We start from the raw sequence: 20,681 nt of genomic DNA on the forward strand, positions 1-20,681 counted from the left end.
CACATGAACATAGCTGAGAGAAACAGAAGAAAATCATGAAAATCCATAGTTGCATGACTTTCCATGTCCCTGTTTGTGTCATACCACAGGCAACCTCTTTCAACTCTTAGCTGATTGATTTAGTAATTACTTGATATTCCCCAACATTAGAGTTGTCTTGCTGTACTTTTTGATTTTTAATTTAATTTTAATTAAATTTAATTGACATCCTTCACCCACATGTGCCCACCACACACATGCACTCTTCCCTTTGTCCCATCCTCACAATATATTTTTATGTCATTATTTTGATTAGGTTTTTATATTTTTATGACTTTTTAAAATGATTCATAGCTGAGCCACGTGGTAATTATGACTCCTTTTTCTTTCCTTGTACAGCTTTCTTGTTTTCTCTGGAACCAATTTTTTTCCTTTTCTTTTCTTATTTAATTTTATACATATCACTGTCTCAGCCTTCACCAAACTTAGCTAAAGATGTGGTTTTCTCCACCTTGTAGTTTCTGTTTCTTGAAATGTCTTTCTCTCTGTTTCCTGTCTTTTAGCTTGGGTGCTTAGATTTAGCCTTGTGTGAAGTAACTGTGGTCCTTGGCCAGGGAAATTCTGCATTGGTGCTTGGAGCTTGTCATTGAAGCCCTTAATGGAGATGAATGTGGCTTTGCTGGTTCTTTGAGAAATTTAAGTCATCTTGAAGATTGTTTTTTTTACAATTAGATTTCACAGAAAGGAATCTTTTAATTTTTTGCTTGTTGATGACAGTCGTGGCTACTGAGTTCTGAGAGTCAAGTGGGAGAGGAGATTGAAGGTCTCAGGATTCAGTATGTAAATGTTTTCTCCATTCCTCCCCTGATTAAAGTAGCTGCTTCTGCTCTCAGTTGTTGCTAGTGTGTCACAGACCAAAAATGTTTTCATTAAAGTATAGTTGACATACAATATTAAATTAGTTTTAGGATGCCTGGCTGCCTCACTTGTTAGAGCATGCAGCTCTCGATCTCGGGGTCATTCATCAGTTCAAGCCCTGTGTTGGGTGTAGAGCTTACTTAAAATAAATAAAATTTAAAACTTAAATTCTAAAGTTATAGGTAGACTACATAGTGATTTAACAATTATACACATTATGAAATGCTTGTCATGATAAGTATATTACAGTATTTTTGACTATTCCCAGTGATACACTTTTCATCCCCAAGACTTGAAACTGTAAGTTTTATACCTCTTAATCTCCTTAACCCATTTTGCTCATCCCCCCAATCCCCTCCACTTTGGTGGCCATCAGTTTGTTTATATTTATGAGTCTGTTTTTCTTTTTGTTGTTGTTGTATTGATTTCTTCTCTATATTTGTGAGTCTTTTCATCTCTTTCTTGTTTTCTCTTTTGGTTTTTATACTCCACATGTAAGTGAAATCATGTGGTATTTGTCTTTCCCTGTCTGGCTTAACTCCCTTAGTATAATATCTTCTAGGTTCATTCATGTTGTCACAATGGCAAGATTTCGTTATTTTTTACGGCCAAGTAATATTTTGTTGTATATATACCATGTATTCTTTATTTATTCATCTGTCACTGGACACTTAGGTTGCCTCCATATCTTGACTCATGTAAAACACCAGTGCGTGAGGGGTGCCTTTTCTCCACATCCTCACCAACACTTACTTCTTGTCTTTTTGGTAAGAGCCATTCTGAGTGTTATGAATTGATACCTCATTGTGGTTTTGAGCCCCTTTTTAGCAAATAAGCCTTAGCCTGGCAGGATTGGGGAAGGACACAGAAATGTGTTCATGATGGTAATGAAGATGATTTGGTTCTTTCTAGTTGTTTCTTATGCAAAGTTGCAACCAGTGCTTCTTACTTCAGTTTCTTTAATACATGGTTCGTGCCACTTCCAGAGGCACCCACTGCCTCTAACTTGTAGGCACTGGTGATTTTTAGGTGTCAAATCAGGTAGCTTCACAGCTTTCTCTTAGGCTTTAGGATTTAGCCTCTTCCTAATATGGGGCCTATCTTTTGTTGTTTTTTCCCTCTCCTTTCTAGCTTTCAGTATCTCCATACTACTGTGTTTTCTCCTGTTCCTTTTTTTTTTTTTCCTTAAAAATCCCTTTATACAATGGACTGTTTTGAGGAAGGAATTAAAACAAAGGTAGATGTTTGCCCTCTGTCATTGTTACTCAGTCTCATCCCTAATATATTTTGTATCCTGCTTTTTTGATGCTTTTATGATACAACTCTACTGAAGTAAGCCTTTGTGGTATATTTACCATGTAGTGAAGATAGGGGCTACCAGTTCTTGAATTGCAACTCTAGATTATGTTAGAGTGTAGGTTAAACTACAGTTAAGGAAAGTTGGTAAATAGAGTGGTTACATAAGACAAGCATCCATATTACGTGGTAGTCCAGAGGCAGATGGATGGTTCATGGAAGGCAGATTTGCTGCACTTGGTCACTCAGGTCCCACATTCTTTGTATCTTGTCAGTCTGCTGTTTCCTAGGAGGTGTTTTTGTCCATGTGGTCAGAGTCATCAGCACATCCATGGTGTGGCTTACAGGAAAGGGAAACAAAGTATGGAGGGCAGCCAGCTTCCTTATATGGGCTGTAAGCCACTCACAGGGTCAGTGGTAAGCTACCAGGAAGGATAGGAATTGTGTAATTTCTAGCTGAGGAGCTTTTTAACCTGCTAAAGCTCAGATAGACTGAACTATTAGCAATCTGGGTCGTACAGGCTGATTTCTTGTTTGATCACTCCAACGCCCTTCTCCCAGACAGAATTGGTTTTTTCAGATAGCTTGCTAAAATTCTGAATACGTTAGTTATTTTGGTTTGCTTTGGTTTTTGTAGTCTTTATTCAAGTTCTCATGCTTACTTTATGAAGTTAGGAACTACCCTACCAATTTAGTGATTATGTCAGAAATTTTAGTCTATTTCCTTTTTCTTAACGTTTGTTTTAATCATATAAATTCTTGTTTTAAAGAATCTTTGCTAATGTTTGAACTTATAAAATGGATACTTAAATATTTTTACATTAAATAACATTGATTTCCATTTCTTTTCAGTTAAAATAAAGAATTAAGAATATATGAAAGTCATGCCACTGTTTTGTGTTTACAAGGGCAGTTGAATTTAAGTTTGATTTCCACCATAATTTAGAATCAAAACTTTTACTTCAAATAGAAACCTTCAAATCAACCATAGATGATTTTACTGATAGAACAGCCATCATTAAAAGTAAGCTAGATTAGATAGGGCTGATATTACGAAGTAGAAATCATTATGATAGGATCAAACTAAGAAGGAAGATGACCTGTTTTGTACATGAAAGGAAGGCCAAGCTCTTCGGAAGTTTTGGAACTCTGTGAAAGAACTGGGATGTTTATTACCTTTACAAGTAAAAAATTGTTACATATATATGTATATATATATATATATATATATATATATATATATTTTAAGGAGTGATTCATTTTCTTTTTTAGATGATTTTTTTAATGTGAAATTTATTGTCAAATTGGTTTCCATACAACACCCAGTGCTCATCCCAAAAGGTGCCCTCCTCAATACCCATTACCCACCCTCCCCTCCTTCCTACCCCCCATCAACCCTCAGTTTGTTCTCAGTTTTTAAGAGTCTCATATGCTTTGGCTCTCTCCCTAACCTCTTTTTTTTTTTTTCTTCCCCTCCCCCATGGTCTTCTGTTAAGTTTCTCAGGATCCACACAGGAGTGAAAGCATATGGAATCTGTCCTTCTCTGTATGACTTATTTCACTGAGCGTAACACTCTCCAGTTCCATCCACGTTGCTACAAAGGACCATATTTCATTCTTTCTCATTGCCACTTAGTATTCCATTGTGTATATAAACCACAATTTCTTTATCCATTCGTCAGTTGATAGACATTCAGGCTCTTTCCATAGTTTAGCTATTGTTGAGAGTGTTGCTATAAACATTGGGGTACAAGTGCCCCTATGCATCATTACTCCTGTATCCCTTGGGTAAATTCCTAGCAGTGCTACTGCTGGATCATAGGGTAGGTCTATTTTTAATTTTTTGAGGAACCTCCACACTGTTTTCCATAGCGGCTGCACCCGTTTGTATTCCCACCACCAATGCAAGAGGGTTCCTGTTTCTCCACATCCTCGCCAGCATCTGTAGTCTCCTGATTTGTTGATTTTGGCGACCTTGACTGGCATGAGGTGATATCTGAGTGTGGTTTTGATTTGTATTTCCCTGATGAGGAGCGACGTTGAGCATCTTTTCATGTGCCTGTTGGCCATCTGGAAGTCTTCTTCAGAGAAGTGTCTATTCATGTTTTCTGCCCATTTCTTCACTGGATTATTTTTCTTTCGGGTGTGGAGTTTGGTGAGCTTTTTGTAGATTTTGGATACTATTCCTTTGTCCGATATGTCATTTGCGAATCTCTTTTCCCATTCCATTGGTTGCCTTTTAGTTTTGTTGGTTGTTTCCTTTGCAGTGCAGAAGCTTTTTATCTTCATAAGGTCCCAGTAGTTCATTTTTGCTTTTAATTCCCTTGCCTTTGGGGATGTGTCAAGTAAGAACTTGCTGCGGCTAAGGTCAGAAAAGTCTTTTCCTGCTTTCTTCTCTAGGGTTTTGATGGTTTCCTGTCTCACATTCAGGTCCTTTATCCATTTTGAGTTTGTTTTTGTGAATGGTGTGAGAAAGTGGTCTAGTTTCATCCTTCTTCGTGTTGCTGTCCAGTTCTCCCAGCACCATTTGTTAAAGAGACTCTCTTTTTTCCATTGGATATTCTTTCCTGCTTTGTCAAAGATTAGTTGGCCATATTTTTGTGGGTCTAGTTCTGGGGTTTCTATTCTATTCCATTGGTCTATGTGTCTGTTTTTAGGCCAATACCATGCTGTCTTGATGATTATTACAGCTTTATAGTAGAGACTAAAGTCTGCGATTGTGATGCCTCCCTTGGTCTTCTTCTTCAAGATTACTTTGGCTATTCGGGGTCTTTTGTGGTTCCATACAAATTTTAGGATTGCTTCTTCTAGCTTTGAGAAGAATGCTGTATCCATTTTGATTGGGATTGCATTGAATGTGTAGATAGCTTTGGGTACTATTGACATTTTAACAATATTCTTCCAATCCATGAGCATGGAATGTTTTTCCATTTCATTATATGTTCTTCAATTTCCTTCATAAGCTTTCTATAGTTTTCAGCATACAGATCATTGACATCTTTGGTTAGGTTTATTCCTAGGTATTTTATGCTTCTTGGTACAATTGTGAATGGGATCAGTTTCTTTATTTGTCTTTCTGTTGCTTCATTATTAGTGTATAAGAGTGGAACTGATTTCTGTACGTTGATTTTTTATCCTGCGACTTTGCTGAATTCATGTATCAGTTCTAGCAGACTTTTGGTGGAGTCTTTTGGATTTTCCATGTATAATATCATGTCATCTACAAAAAGTGAAAGCTTAACTTCATCTTTGCCAATTTTGATGCCTTTGATTTCCTTTTGTTGTCTGATTGCTGATGCTAGCACTTCCAACACTGTTGAACAACAGCGGTGAGAGTAGACATCCCTGTCGTGTTCTTGATCTCAGGGAGAAAGCTCTCAGTTTTTCCCCATTGAGGATGATATTAGCTGTGGGCTTTTCATAAATGGCTTTTATGATGTTTAAGTATGTTCCTTCTATCCCGACTTTCTCGAGGGTTTTTATTAAGAAAGAATGCTAGGGGCGCCTGGGTGGCGCAGTCGGTTAAGCGTCCGACTTCAGCCAGGTCACGATCTCGCGGTCTGTGAGTTCGAGCCCCGTGTCGGGCTCTGGGCTGATGGCTCGGAGCCTGGAGCCTGTTTCCGATTCTGTGTCTCCCTCTCTCTCTGCCCCTCCCCCGTTCATGCTCTGTCTCTCTCTGTCCCAAAAAATAAATAAACGTTGAAAAAAAAAAAAAAAAAGAAAAAAAGAAAGAATGCTGAATTTTGTCAAATGCTTTTTCTGTATCGATTGACAGGATCATATGGTTCTTATCTTTTCTTTTATTAATGTGACATATCACGTTGATCGATTTACGAATGTTGAACCAACCCTGCATCCCAGGAATGAATCCCACTTGATCATGGTGAATAATTCTTTTTGTATGCTGTTGAATTCGATTTGCTAGTATCTTATTGAGAATTTTTGCATCCGTATTCATCAGGGATATTGGCCTGTAGTTCTCTTTTTTTACTGGGTCTCTGTCTGGTTTAGGAATCAAAGTAATACTGGCTTCATAGAATGAGTCTGGAAGTTTTCCTTCCCTTTCTATTTTTTGGAATAGCTTGAGAAGGATAGGTAGTATCTCTGCTTTAAATGTCTGATAAACTTCCCCAAGGAAGCCATCTGGTACTGGACTCCTATTTGTTGGGAGATTTTTGATAACTGATCCAATTTCTCCACTGGTTATGGGTCTGTTCAAGCTTTCTATTTCTTCCTGTTTGAGTTTTGGAAGTGTGTGGGTGTTTAGGAATTTGTCCATTTCTTCCAGGTTGTCCAGTTTGTTGGCATATAATTTTTCATAGTATTCCCTGATAATTGCTTGTATTTCTGAGGGATTGATTGTAATAATTCCATTTTCATTCATAATTTTATCTATTTAGGTCCTCTCCCTTTTCTTTTTGAGAAGCCTGGCTAGAGGTTTATCAATTTTATTTATTTTTTCAAAAAACCAACTCTTGGTTTCACTGATCTGCTCTACAGTTTTTTTTTAGATTCTATATTGTTTATTTCTGCTCTGATCTTTATTATTTCTTTTCTTCTGCCGGGTTTGGGGTATCTTTGCTGTTCTGCTTCTATTTCCTTTAGGTGTGCTGTTAGATTTTGTATTTGGGATTTTTCTTGTTTCTGGACATAGGCCTGGATTGCAATGTATTTTCCTCTCAGGACTGCCTTTGCTGCATCCCAAAGCATTTGGATTGTTGTATTTTCATTTTCCGTTGTTTCCATATATTTTTAAATTTCTTCTCTAATTGCCTGGTTGATCCATTCACTCTTTAGTAGGGTGTTCTTTAACCTCCATGCTTTTGGAGGTTTTCCAGAGTTTTTCCTGTGGTTGATTTCAAGCTTCATAGCATTGTGGTCTGAAAGTATGCATGGTATGATCTCAACTGTTGTATACTTATGAAGGGCTGTTTTGTGACCCAGTATGTGATCTCTCTTGGAGAATGTTCCATGTGCACTCAAGAAGAAAGTATATTCTGTTGCTTTGGGATACAGACTTCTAAATATATCTGTCAAGTCCATCTGATCCAATGTATCAATCAGGGCCCTTGTTTCTTTATTGATCTTGTGTCTAGATGTTGTATCCATTGCTGTAAGTGGGACATTAAAGTCCCCTGCAGTGACCATATTCTTATCAATAAGGTTGCTTATGTTTGTGATTAAATGTTTTGTATATTTGGGGGCTCCCGTATTCGGCACATAGACATTTATAATTGTTAGCTCTTCCTGATGAATAGACCCTGTTATTATTATATAATGCCCTTCTTCATCTCTTGTTATAGCCTTTAATTTAAAGTCTAGTTTGTCTGATATAAGTATGGCCACTCCAGCTTTCTTTTGACTTCCAGTAGCATGATAGATAGTTATCCATCCCCTCACTTTCAATCTGAAGGTGTCCTCAGGTCTAAAATGAGTCTCTTGTAGACAGCAGATAGATGAGTCTTGTTTTTTTATCCATTCTGATACCCTGTGTCTTTTGGTTAGAGCGGTTAGTCCATTTACATTCAGTGTTTTTATTGAAAGATATGGGTTTAGAGTCATTGTGATGTCTGTAGGTTTCATGCTTGTAGTGATGTCTCTGGTACTTTGTCTCACAGGATCCCCCTTAGGATCTCTTGTAGGGCTCGTTTAGTGGTGATGACTTCCTTCATTTTTTGTTTGTTTGGGAAGATCTTTATCTCTCCTTCTATTCCAAATGAGAGACTTGCTGGATAAAGGATTCTCGGCTGCATATTTTTTCTGTTCATCACATTGAAGATTTCCTGCCATTCCTTTCTGGCCTGCCAAGTTTCAGTAGATAGATCCGTCACTAGTCTTATCCATCTCCCTTTATATGGTAGAGCACGATTATCCCTAGCTGCTTTCAGAATATTCTCTTTATCCTTGTATTTTGCCAGTTTCACTATGATATGTCATGCAGAAGATTGATTCAAGTTACGTCTGAAGGGAGTTCTCTGTGCCTCTTGGATTTCATTGCCTGTTTCCTTCCCCAGATCTGGGAAGTTCTCAGCTATGATTTCTTCAAGTACACCTTCAGCACCTTTCTCTCTCTCTTCCTCCTCTGGAATCCCAATTATGCGTATATTATTATGTTTTGTCGCATCACTTCTCTAATTCTCCCCCTTATACTCCTGGATATTTTATCTTTTTCTCAGCTTCCTCTTTTTCCATAATTTTATCTTCTAATTCACCTATTCTCTCCTCTGCCTCTTCAATCTGAACTGTGGTCACCTCCATTTTATTTTGCAGCTCATTTATAGCATTTTTTAGCTCCTCCTGACTGTTTCTTAGTCCTTGATCTCTGTAGCAATAGATTCTCTGCTGTCCTTTGTACTTTTTTCAAGCCCAGCGATTAATTTTATGACTATTATTTTAAATTCATTTTACGGGGCGCCTGGGTGGCGCAGTCGGTTGAGCGTCCGACTTCAGCCAGGTCACGATCTCGCGGTCCGTGAGTTCGAGCCCCGCGTCGGGCTCTGGGCTGATGGCTCAGAGCCTGGAGCCTGCTTCCGATTCTGTGTCTCCCTCTCTCTCTGCGCCTCCCCCGTTCATGCTCTGTCTCTCTCTGTCCCAAAAATAAATAAACGTTGAAAAAAAAATTTAAAAAAAAAATAATAAATTCATTTTCTTTTATATTGTTTAAATTGTTTTTGATCAGTTCGTTAGCTGTCGCTACTTCCTGGACTTTCTTTTGAGGAGAATTCTTCTGTTTCATCATTTTGGATAGTCCCTGGAGTGGCGCGGAACTGCAGGGCTCTTCCTCTGTACTGTCTGGAGTAACTTGTGTTGGTGGGCGGGGCTGCAGTCAGACCTGATGTCTGCCCCCAGCCCGCCGCTGGGGCCACAGTCAGACTGGTGTGTACCTTATCTTCCCCTGTCCCAGGGGCAGAACTCACTGTGGAGTGCCGTGGCCCCTGTCTGGGCTACTTGCACACTGCCAGGCTTGTGGTGCTGCTTCGATGGGATCTGGCGTATTAGTCGGGGTGGATCTGCAAGGTGCACAGGGGCGGGAGGGGCAGACTCAGTTGGCTTTGCCTTCGGTGGTCTGCTTCGCGAGGGGCCCTGTAGCACCGGGAGGGAGGCAGACCCATCGGAGGGGTGGATCCACAGAAGCACAGCATTGGGTGTTTGCGCGGTGAAGCAAGTTCTCTGACGGGAACTGTTTCCCTTTGGGATTTTGGCTAGGGGATGGGCGAGGGAGATGGTGCTTCCCAGCTCCTTTGTTTCCCGCTGAGCTGAGCTCTGTCCTCTGGGGCTCAACAACTCTCCCTCCCGTTGTCCTCTTCTAGCCCTCTCTCTCTCGGAGCAGAGCTGTTGACTTATAACATTCCAGATGTTAAGTCCTGCTGGCTGTCAGAATTCACTCTGTCTGGCTCCTCCACTTTTGCAAGCCAGACTTGGGGGCTCTGCTTTGCTGGGCGGGCTGCCCCTCCGCCGCCCGGCTCCCTCCCGCCAGTCCGTGTAGCGCACACCCCCTTTCCGCCCTTCCTATCCTCTTCCATGGGCCTCTTGTCTATGCTTGGCTCCGGAGAATCCGTTCTACTAGTCTTTTGTCGGTTTTCTGCGTTATTTAGGCCGATGTGGGTGGAATCTAAGTGATCAGCAGGACGCGGTGAGCCCAGCGTCCTCCTATGCCGACATCTTCCTCTGATTGCTGTTATGAATATTTTAATTACCATGGTCATTTCTTCCTGTAATACCTACCAGAATTTTGATGTGTAATCTTACCAAGTGATGTGTAATCATTTGGCATGATACTTGTTCCAAGAAGTTTTTGTTCATGCATTTCTCATGTACTGAGAAACCCTGCTTGAAAGTCATCTTCTGTTGAGAATCCTGTGGCCTGTGTCTTGAGAACAATTACATAAAGGAGAGATTCTAGTGTAATAACACATTCTTAGAGAAGCAGTGTAAAACCTTTGCATGTTATCAAAATCTAAACTCTAATATTGTTTTATTTTTTTAATCTTAAATTAGGCCGCAGTGTCTTGTTATGACAGGTGCTCCAAACTCACGCCCAGCTTTACTTCATCTTGTTCATGATTTCACAAAAAATGTTGGGTTGATGATCTGTAGTCATGTACATATGGTAAGTGTTCGCTTTGTTTTCTATATTAAAACATCCTTTACTCTGTGTATGTAATTTGTAATTCATGGGACTTTTTAGATGTGAAATAATTTGACAAAATAAGTCTGTTGAGTTTCTTTAGACATTTTGTAATTAGTTATTTTCTTCAAAATATTTTTGCCTCAAAACTGTCTCAGAACCTGACTTCAGCAAAGATTTGAGAATTTTGATTGTTTTTTTTTGTCTTATTTATTATGAGATTTTAGGAAACTATATTTCTGTTACAGAAGGTTTTGTGTAAGAAAAGTAGCTTCTTGGTAACTAAGGAGCCTAAGTGAAATATGTGTATTTCCTTTTTTTTTTTTTAATGTTTATTTTATTTTTGAGACAGAGACAGAGCATGAACGGGGGAGGGTCAGAGAGAGAAGGAGACACAGAATCTGATGCAGGCTCTAGGCTCTGAGCTGTCAGCACAGAGCCAGACGCAGGGCTCAAACTCACAGATCGTGAGATCATGACCTGAGCCGAAGTTGGAAGCTCAACTGACTGAGCCACCCAGGCACCCTGAAATATGTGTGTTTTCTTACTGACATTTTTCATAATGTTTTGAGAATACTGGGAACATTTACAACCAGAAAAAAAAAGTTGGAAGAGGTAGACAAATCTTGGTAAATATCTAGTATCCAGTGTATAAGAAGGGCAGAGTGAATGCTGAATTTCCAAGTTGAAACAGTGTTAATTTTAATTGCCTATTCTTTTTTGTTTTACCATGAGTAATACCATTTTAAAAATACTGTTAAACTTTTCATCCAAAAGTAGTTTTTATGATTTTGGCATCTTGATTGTTAGACAATGGATCACCTGTTCTGTGTGAGAAATTTGGAGCATTTGTCAGATTAGCTTTTCTTCCAAACTGTTTTGTTCATCTTGGTAGAAATTTGGGTTCGACACCCCATGTCTCAGCCTGTGCTACATTTGCTCCTCTGCTTATATGGTAGCAATGTCAAAGCCATGTCTGGGGGAGAACATTAAGACACCGACCCCACTTGGGACCTGTGGAGGTTTTCACTTTGTCTCCAAGTTGAACATTTCAAGTTGGGGTTTGACCACAGGAAATTACAAATGGGGCAATATTCCTTAACTTTTTCCTCTGTAAAACAAATTGTATTTTTCCTATACTTTTTCATGTACAGTGAGGGTGTACTCTTAAACCTACTTTTAGATTGTTGCTTTATACATTTGCATATAACACATTTTATGTGTTGCTTGCGAGAACCAAAATAGAATTGCAAGTTGAAGTCTCATTTCCTTAATTCTCTTACTTCACCATTTAACTAACAGAAATATGAAGAAAAAAATGCATTTATATTTTACAGCAAACTTCTGTTTTCAGTGATATTTTCAGGTTACTGAGAATTAATAACTCAAACATTGGGGACAAAGGAAAAACAAGCTGAGAAACTTTATGTAGAAAAACACAAGGCTCGGGTGCCTGAGTGGCTCAGTAAGTAAGCATCTGAGTCTTGATTTCAGCCCAGGTCATGATCTCACGGTTCGTGAGTTTGAGTCCCACATCGGGTTCCGTGCTGACAAGCAGAGCCTGCTTGGGATTCTTTCTCTCTCTCCCTCTCTCTGCCCATCCTCTGCCCACTCATGTTCTTTCTCTCAAAAATAAAAAGAAATAGAACATTAAACCAAACAAATAGAAAAGCAGAAGGCTCTTATTTTTCTCCATGTAATCTCTTCTCCATCTTTAGTAATTTTTAATTTTTCTCATTTACTTAGTATTGAAACCTTCTAATTTTTTCAGTGTGCATTTCTTCCTCTTTGCTTTTCCCTTTTAGTGGCACCCCCCCATCCCTCCCATGCCTTCACTTTTGCAACGCAGACCCGTACTGTCATTATCTTCAGTACTGGAAAGGATTCACTGACAGGAAAATACAATGTTGTTGTCCTCCTCTTCTCCCCGTCCCCCAGGTGCAGGCAGCTTGTTCAGGCCGAAGTATCAGGGTGATTTTTATAAATGTGGAGTAGATGATCTTTCAGTTAATGATATTATTAATATTTTTCTCCAAAAGGGCCCTCGAAGACAAGCCATGAAAGAGATGTCCATTGATCAAGCCAAATATCAGCGGTGGCTTATCAAGAACAAGATGAAGGCTTTTTATGCTCCAGTCCATGCAGATGACTTGAGAGAAGGTGCACAGTATTTGATGCAGGTAAATTTGTCCTGCCTTTCAAATAACAGAATTCAAGTTCTTTGTAACCTTTGAAAAACCTTTTACATTCTAGGTTTCATTCTTCATATCAATAAAAATGGTAAATCTTTTAACATATTTTTATTACTAAGATTTGTGTAATTGGAGAGCTTAAGGAATGAAAGAAATAATGTGCCCTTGGCAGCCCGGGGAAAACCTATTTGGAAATTATCCTAGCCTATTTCCCTAAGACGTTTCCCTTTCACTTTCTGCTGTACCTCACTGGGGTTAGTTTGTAAGTATGAATTAATGGCAGTCCTTATTTAATTCTTTAAAAATTCTTGTTCCTTACTGTATTTCTCACTATTTATTTACTAAACTTAGATGTCACTTTCAGTTTTGTGTATGACACACTGGTCAGAATTTAGGATTTGGAGTCGGTCCTAGATTGACATGTTAGCACTACCACTTCCTTATTATGAATTTTTACTGAGAAAGTTCCTCAACTTCTCTGAAGCTCAGTTTCCTCAATCAGCCCTGAAGTTTATGGGAAGAAATAAATGGGTTGGGATCATGTTGGCCATCTTTTTTTTATAGGAACCCCTTTCTTCAAAAGAAAGATTAACCAGAAGCCCATTCACTGTGTTGATTGCAGAGCTGCTCTGTTAAAGCAGAGGTGGGAGGCTCAGCGTGCTGTCACCTGCACATTCTGTTTAGATATTTTATAAAACTTGACAAGCACAGGATTAAGAATATCTTAGGCGAGCCTCAGGAATAATAAGGGGTGGTAGTGGGCTTACTTTGGTAGATATAAAGTCTCATCATAAACTTTAGTAATTAACACATAGTGGTATTGAATTAGTGATAATAAGGTTAATGGAATAAAACAGAAAGGAGAAATAGAGCCCCTCATATAGAAAATTTAATATATATGGAAGTAGAATTAAAAGGATGAGCTAGGGCAGTTGGTGATTTGTGTGAAAAAATAATAGATCTTTACAAAGAATACACAAAAACCATTTCTAGAGAGATTAAGGACTAAATGTGAAAGGCAAAGTTTTTAACTATTAGAAGAAAAATGTAGAATAATTTTATGACTTTGAGCTAGGGAAGGATTTTTATTTCAGTGAGACACAAAAAAGTTGAACTCTGAAGTTCAGTCTGCCAATTCCAAGTGTTAGGAGCCGTGTGAACAGTTGGAAATCTTTGACCTGCCATAGTAACATAGATGGCACAGTCACTTGGGTCAGCAACCTGGCAGTGTCCTCTACTTTCAAAGTGTTCGTATCCTCGGACATTGCGTTCTTACGTGTGTTCCTTAGAGAAACTTTTACACGTGTAGGGAAGACTATATGAAATTGCATAGCAGCATTATTTGTATTCGTGAAAAAGAAATGGAAGTAACTTCAACAGCCATCAGCCACAAATTGAAAGATCGTGGTATAAACATGCAGTGGAATTCTACATAGTGATAAAAGGGAATTAGTTATACGTAGCAATAGGAATAAACTTTGAACACAGAAAGTGCTAAGGAAAAATAGCAAGGTAAAAAGACAGGAACAATATGGAGATGATATAAAATTTTAAATATACGTAAATTAAACATGTATATGTATGTATGTATGCCTAAATGATGAAATGGTGAAAATACAAAGAGGGCATGACAAGGATACATAGGGTGTTTGAAGTGTGTTTGTAATGTTTTTTTCTTAAGCTGGGTGATGCGTACATGATTATTTAATGTATTTGCTTTTCTATGTAAAGTATTTAAATATTTCAAGTAAAATTCTGCTTCTGGTCATAAGGTTGTTTCTAGTGGGTAAATCTTAACTTGCTTTTGTGCGATTTGTAGGAACATTTCTAGAACCACTTTATGTATTTAAGAAGCGTCAGGAAGGAAAATACTTCCTTAGAGCAGTGGTTCCTGAACTTGAGCGTACGTCAGAGTCATGTAGTGGGCTTTTTGGTTTGTTTGTTTGTTTGTTTTAAATTTTTTTTTTCAACGTTTATTTATTTTTGGGACAGAGAGAGACAGAGCATGAACGGGGGAGGGGCAGAAAGAGAGGGAGACACAGAATCGGAAACAGGCTCCAGGCTCTGAGCCATCAGCCCAGAGCCTGACGCAGGGCTCGAACTCACGGACCGCGAGATCGTGACCTGGCTGAAGTCGGACGCTTAACCGCCTGCGCCACCCAGGCGCCCCTGTAGTGGGCTTGTTAAAACACACTGCTGCGTCCCACCTTTGGGATGACTCAGTGGGTCCTTGGGTGAGCCGGGAGAGTTTGCATTTCTATAACGGCTCCTGGTACAGTGCGGACACTACAGTTTGAGAACCTCTGCCCTTAAGGGTTTCTGTGGTAAAAATGACACTGTTGACGAGTGTTAGGATCCATTGTCCTCTTCACTCTTCTTCCCGCTGACATGTTCACCCCAGTGGGTCTAGACCGTTTGAGCAGTGTGGGGATAAAGGTAGGATGCATAGCGCATGGTAGTATTTTGAGACTGGCCTATAAACTGGTGGATGCAAGCATTTCACTGAGATGCCCAAGAAGTTGCCTTGATTATAGTGGCAGAGCCCTTTGAGTAACTGTGTAAAACAAACTTAAAAATAGGAGAATTATCTCTGCAGAATTAATCACTGACTTCTTAGTGTAAATTGTCACTGACAGTATTTCTCTTTCTTTTGTACCTTCTGGAAACCTGTTAACATCCAGTGGCAAAAGCCTGTATGTCTTATTAGAGGTTTATAATCTTTGTCAAAAACCGCTTTTGAACATGTTTACTCTACCTGACTTATGCTCTCTCTTCTCGTTTCTCTCTCATTTATCTAGTTACTGATTATAAGCATTCATGTATCATTGAATTAGCATTTAAGTATCCAGGCTCCACAATAAATCTCAAGATTCACGATTTTAAAAAAGAGGCATTCTTCTCCAGTAGCACTGCTAGCTTCCTTGTGTATTTGTATCTTTCTGTTTTCTTTTTTAATGGCAGGAGCCACTTAATTGTCAGTCAATTTTAAACCTTCATTTCAAAGAGCAAAAACTTACTGTCCTTAGTGAAAATTCAGATTCAGATTACGTTATGGGGGCCCTTTAAATCAAGTGGGTCTCATTCACAGTCTCACTCTAGACATAACTTTACATTTTTTCCTGCACAAAAATAGCCCAGAATTATACTCTTTAATACATGCTGAATGTTTGTGACCTTTCCTCTTCATCAGCCACTTTTTGAGATAGACGGTAAGTTCTTTTAAGTTCTTCTGAAATAAGTAGATCAAAATAATCTAATTCTAATACCAATACGAATATTAGAAATATAAATTATGTACAAATTATGTCTTATAGCCACATCTACAAGAAATATTGTGCCATGAGATATTAACTAATGATAATTTAAAGCAATCACTAATTTGGGGGCACCTGGGTAGCTCAATCGGGTAAGCATCCAACTTTGGCTCAGGTCCTGATCTCGCGGTTCGTGAGTTTGGACCCCGCGTGGGGCTCTGTGCTGACAGCTCGGAGCCTGGAGCCGGCTTCAGATTCTGTGTCTCCTGCTCTCTCTGCCCCTCCTCCGCTTGCACTCTGTCTCTCTCGTTGAAAATAAACAAACATTAAAAAAAAATAAAAGCTATCCCTAATGGCTGAACATTTTAACCATCCAGGACATGGAGCCAAAACTCTACAAGTATTGTTTTCAGTAATTTTTAAAGTAATACAGATCTCACAGCAGTATTTAACTACATTGCAATAGGTAACCATAATGATTGGAAATATTTTTACTTAATAGTGAAAGACAGAAATAAAAAGCCATTGTGTACCATTGTGGAAATAGTTGTTTCTGCTGCAGTGAAAATGGTTATGATGATGCAAAGGAAAATATAATAACAAACTAAAACACATTTCTTGTCAGCAAATTCTGGTGAAAGATGCATAGAAAACATTGCTGAAGATCCAAAGAAACAACACAATGGGAATATTTGAAACTAAAGACATTTGTAATAAGCTTCAGAGGATTGTATTTTGCCAAATCAGTTTCAATTATGGAATTCCATGAAAAACTGATTTTATGAACCATTAAAGAAATCTGTTTTCCAGAGAAGACATATTTTCAGTAATAAATTGTTCTTTAAAACACAGGATGTTTTATGGAAACTGAAAGCATTACTTCTGACTGAATAACTACTTTGATTAGAATTTACAAAGGATTTAGGGATGAGTGATACATTTCAAATTTCTTTGCTCAGTCATTCAAGGAAAAGTTATTGAAATAATGAAGTTGAAACAAGTGGACAGAGTGCTGCAGGGTGTTATTGTTAATTTTATAAAAATAAAACTTTTTAATTATTATGTTGTGACAAAAGTTTGTGATGAAAAAGAGAACAAAAATGACATTATTTTGTATCATCAGTAAGTTATTGGTTATCTTGTAGCCTCGTTCTTTAAAAAGCTCTAAAACTCAAAGATGTTTCTTGCTTTGCTTTTACCAAAAAAAAAAAAAAAAACAAAAAAACCAGAAAAGTCTGTGTGGTTAGTGGCTATCTTGATACCTAATAGATAGTTTTAAAAAACAATGATTATCTTTTAGCTATGAAGGTAAAGAGTTGTTTTTAATATCTAGTGGGATAGATATTATTTCTTTTTTGAAAGAAATTTGTGCATGGAGAGAACGTTTTGAGAAAGATTTTAAGTTTTATATGGTTAGGATATTGCTAACTATCCCAAATCGTATGGACAGTGTCTGGCACATGATCACATAATGTATACTTGGATTAATTTAATCTTGAAATAAAGATTTAATTGTTAATCTTTCAACAGATTAATCTTTAAAGATTAAAATTAATCTTTAACTTTATTTTGAGAGAGAGCACATATGTACACTCTCAAATAAATATTAAAAGAATAAAAATAAAAAAATAAATGTTTATAGCCCGTCTATTTGGAGGACTTGATCCTTTATAAAATATTTTGCTGAATAGTATATATTGAAAGTTGTGTGTTTCCTTTGTTTTAGGCTGCTGGTCTTGGGCGTATGAAACCAAACACACTTGTCCTTGGATTTAAGAAAGATTGGTTGCAAGCAGATATGAGAGATGTGGATATGTACATAAACATATTTCAGTAAGTATCCTTTTAATCCAGGAACTTGGTTCAGAAAATGAAAACTTGCACTGGTTTTCAAAGCCTGCAGTGGTTTGTGAAGCCTGTTTTCTTAATACCCTCTCTTCTCGTAGAAGCCTAAGAATGAAAAGAATCACATGCGGTTATCTGGGTTGTCACTTGACGAACTATTCACAAAATGTTTTGATTGATGTTTCTGTCTCAATACATTTGAACATTCACACACGTGTGCAAATGAGCACACGACATATATACTCTAGCTTCTCATTCAAGTTAGGAAGAGTTGGGGTATCCTTAACAGCTGTTGCTGAGCAGATTTCCCGAATGTCAGACCTCTCACCTTGTGTTCTGTCATTATAGTATCTGGTGCTGAGGAGGGCATTTCATCATTGATATCACCCTTCAGATGGTTAGGTTTATTCTCTCACACTGATTTACATGTTATTACTTTATTTATGCATTAGGTGATTTGCGTTTTTTTTTAATAAACTTTTTTTTAATGTTCATTTTTGAGAGAGAGTGAGACAATGGGGGAGGGGCAGGGAGAAAGGAAGACACCTACTCCGAAGGAGGCTCAGCACAGAGCCCGATGCAAGGCTCGAACTCTCCAACTGTGAGATCATGACCTGAGCCGAAGTTGGACGCTTAATGGACTGAGCCAGCCAGGCGCCCCAGTCATTTACATTTTTTAAGTGTACTTACATGCTTTGATTTTCAACCTGTTTCTGAAGTGTAGATTTTGAGTCTATAATTCACTTCTTGGTGTAATTTAAATGAATGATATTTATCAGACAGCTTGTGTTGGTTTAACATTACTTCATCTTCCCTTGTATGGATTGTCTGGTGCATTCTTTTTATTTTTTTGTTACTTTGTCTTTCTGACTTGAGCTGGTTTATGTTATAGTTGATTTTTATGAATGTATCTGTTTAATCCACCACAAATGCTTGCTGGAACTAAGTGAGTTATTTAATAAAAAGAATAAAACTTGTTATTTTTGGCAATTTTCTTCTTAATTTTAAAATACTTCCTTTTCCTAGTATTCTGGGTTTGCTTAACAGGTCCCTTTATCTCATTTGTACTGTTTTATAGAGGATAAGGATTCCCTTTCACACTACCATTGTGTGTTTTTTTTTTTAATTTTCTTTAAATGTTATTTCTTTTTGAGAAAGAGAAAGAGAGAGAGAGTACAAGTGGAGGAGGGTCAGAAAGGGAGAAACAGAATCCAAAGCAGGCTCCAGGCTTCAAGATGTCAGTACAGAGCCTGACATGAGGCTTGAACTCAAGAGACGTGAGATTGTGACCTGAGCCAAAGTCGGATGCTTAACCGACTGAGCCACCCAGGCGCCGCTACCATTATATTTTTAAGTTTTTTTATTTTAATTCCAATGGTAACATTTAGTGTTACATTAGTTTCAGGTGTATAATATCGTGATTCAACAATTCTCTGCAATACTCAGTGCCCATCATGAGCCATTAAGTGTACTCTTAATCCCCATCACCTATTTTTTTCCATCCCTCCACCAACTCCCCTCTGTTCTCCATACTTAGGAGTCCATCACACCACCATTCTTTTTTTTGTTTTTTTGTTTTTTGGTTTTTTTTTTTTTTTTTTTTTTTAAGTAATCTCTACACCCAACATGGGGCTCGAACTCACAACCATAAGATCAAGAGTCCCAAGCTGAGGCAACCAGGTGCCCCACACCACAATCCTTGGTTGAAGAATAATTTCTTCTTATTATAGATGCTGATGAAACAGAACTGTTCATTCTTTCATATCTTGTTTTTCTTTACATACAATTGTGGTTTTTTAAAAAAAAATGTGTTTGGCAAAGTAGCTCTATGACCAGGTTCAAATCTTATCTCTCTGAATTTTGATCTGATTATCCTTAACTAAGTAGAGTTATTTCCCTTACTGGAACTCCTGTTGGAGCCATAAGTACTTACCTGGATCACATATGATAATTTTGTGTCCATAGCTACCTTGAAATCTATTTGAGGGAGTAACCAGATGTTATACTTTTTAAAAAATCTCTTCATATTGATTAGGAAAGTATAGAATGAATAAGTTTTCCCAAGTAATTATTAAATGCTTTTAGTAAAATTAAAGCTTTTCTGATTTTTGACCTAATATGGTTGCTCTTTAGCTTTGGGGTTTCATCGTACGTTTCTAATTCTGTCCTGTGCACTTTGCATATGTGAGGAATAGGAAAGGAAGGACAGTGTGAATGTTTAAATCATGTGGGCCATCTGACGTGGACTGTGCTCTTTTCTGAAGATGCAAGAACAGTGAGATGGAATAATTATCCTAAAATGTAGAAAAAGTGACATTTTTACAAAGAATTCTTCCACTGTTAGTTCTAGTTGCTCATATGGAAACAGTGAAAAGAAAGGAGTCTTGCTGACTTTGACCTTGTAGGAACTTGAAGTGAATGTTTGCTCTGAGAGTCAAGTATTACTCTAAGTATTATACAGCAGGCAGCAATTAAAAGAGAGGCAAAATGATGCTTTCTGGTTTCCAGAGCCATAGAAATTGATGTCAGTTTCAAAGCAGTGATACTGCTTATGCTTTTATCTTGTGACACTTAAATTTTGGTTCTGATTATAAATACTTTGAGCACTTGAGGTTTACTTAATTTACTATGCCTAGTAACAGCATGGAGAGACTAAAACTCCAAATCAAATTATAGCTTAGAGAAATTTCTTTGTTTATAGCAAAAATATTTAGCTACTTTATTCCACGGTAAACTTGGGAAGCTATATTCACTGCCTTTTCTTTAAGGGCCTTGATTTTAAGTCATTTGTGATTTATTAACTATTTTTTCAAATACTTGTAGTTACTCTTCTCTAGTGTTAGGTCTTTCAGGATACAGCTGAGGAAGGTTACTGTGTCCATTAATTTTCCGATGAATCTCTTCAGACCTTAGCTAATTCATTATAAGAATGAGGCCAAAATTGTCTTCCCATGATTTAAAACAAAAACAAAAACAAAAAACATCAGTAAACCAATAAAACATCTCTTACAGTGATAGGTATTCTTCTTTGTGTCTGTGGGAACAAAAATTTGATTTTTTTTTTTTTTA

General features: G+C 37.8%; 1 protein-coding gene across 1 annotated transcript in view; it reads left to right on the forward strand.

Annotated features, from left to right (window-relative positions):
* SLC12A2 (solute carrier family 12 member 2) overlaps positions 1-20,681 on the forward strand; it is a 109,443-nt gene that overhangs the window by 70,642 nt on the left and 18,120 nt on the right. The window contains exons 16-18 of the mRNA XM_047084140.1: positions 10,192-10,303; positions 12,361-12,501; positions 17,494-17,600. Coding sequence (XP_046940096.1) covers positions 10,192-10,303; positions 12,361-12,501; positions 17,494-17,600 — 360 coding nt within the window. The remainder of the gene's footprint in view (positions 1-10,191; positions 10,304-12,360; positions 12,502-17,493; positions 17,601-20,681) is intronic.

Source organism: Lynx rufus, unplaced genomic scaffold, assembly GCF_022079265.1.
Source record: "Lynx rufus isolate CCGP_SWC_20201006 ecotype Redwood Valley unplaced genomic scaffold, mLynRuf1.p SCAF_1, whole genome shotgun sequence".
Taxonomy (NCBI): domain Eukaryota; kingdom Metazoa; phylum Chordata; class Mammalia; order Carnivora; family Felidae; genus Lynx; species Lynx rufus.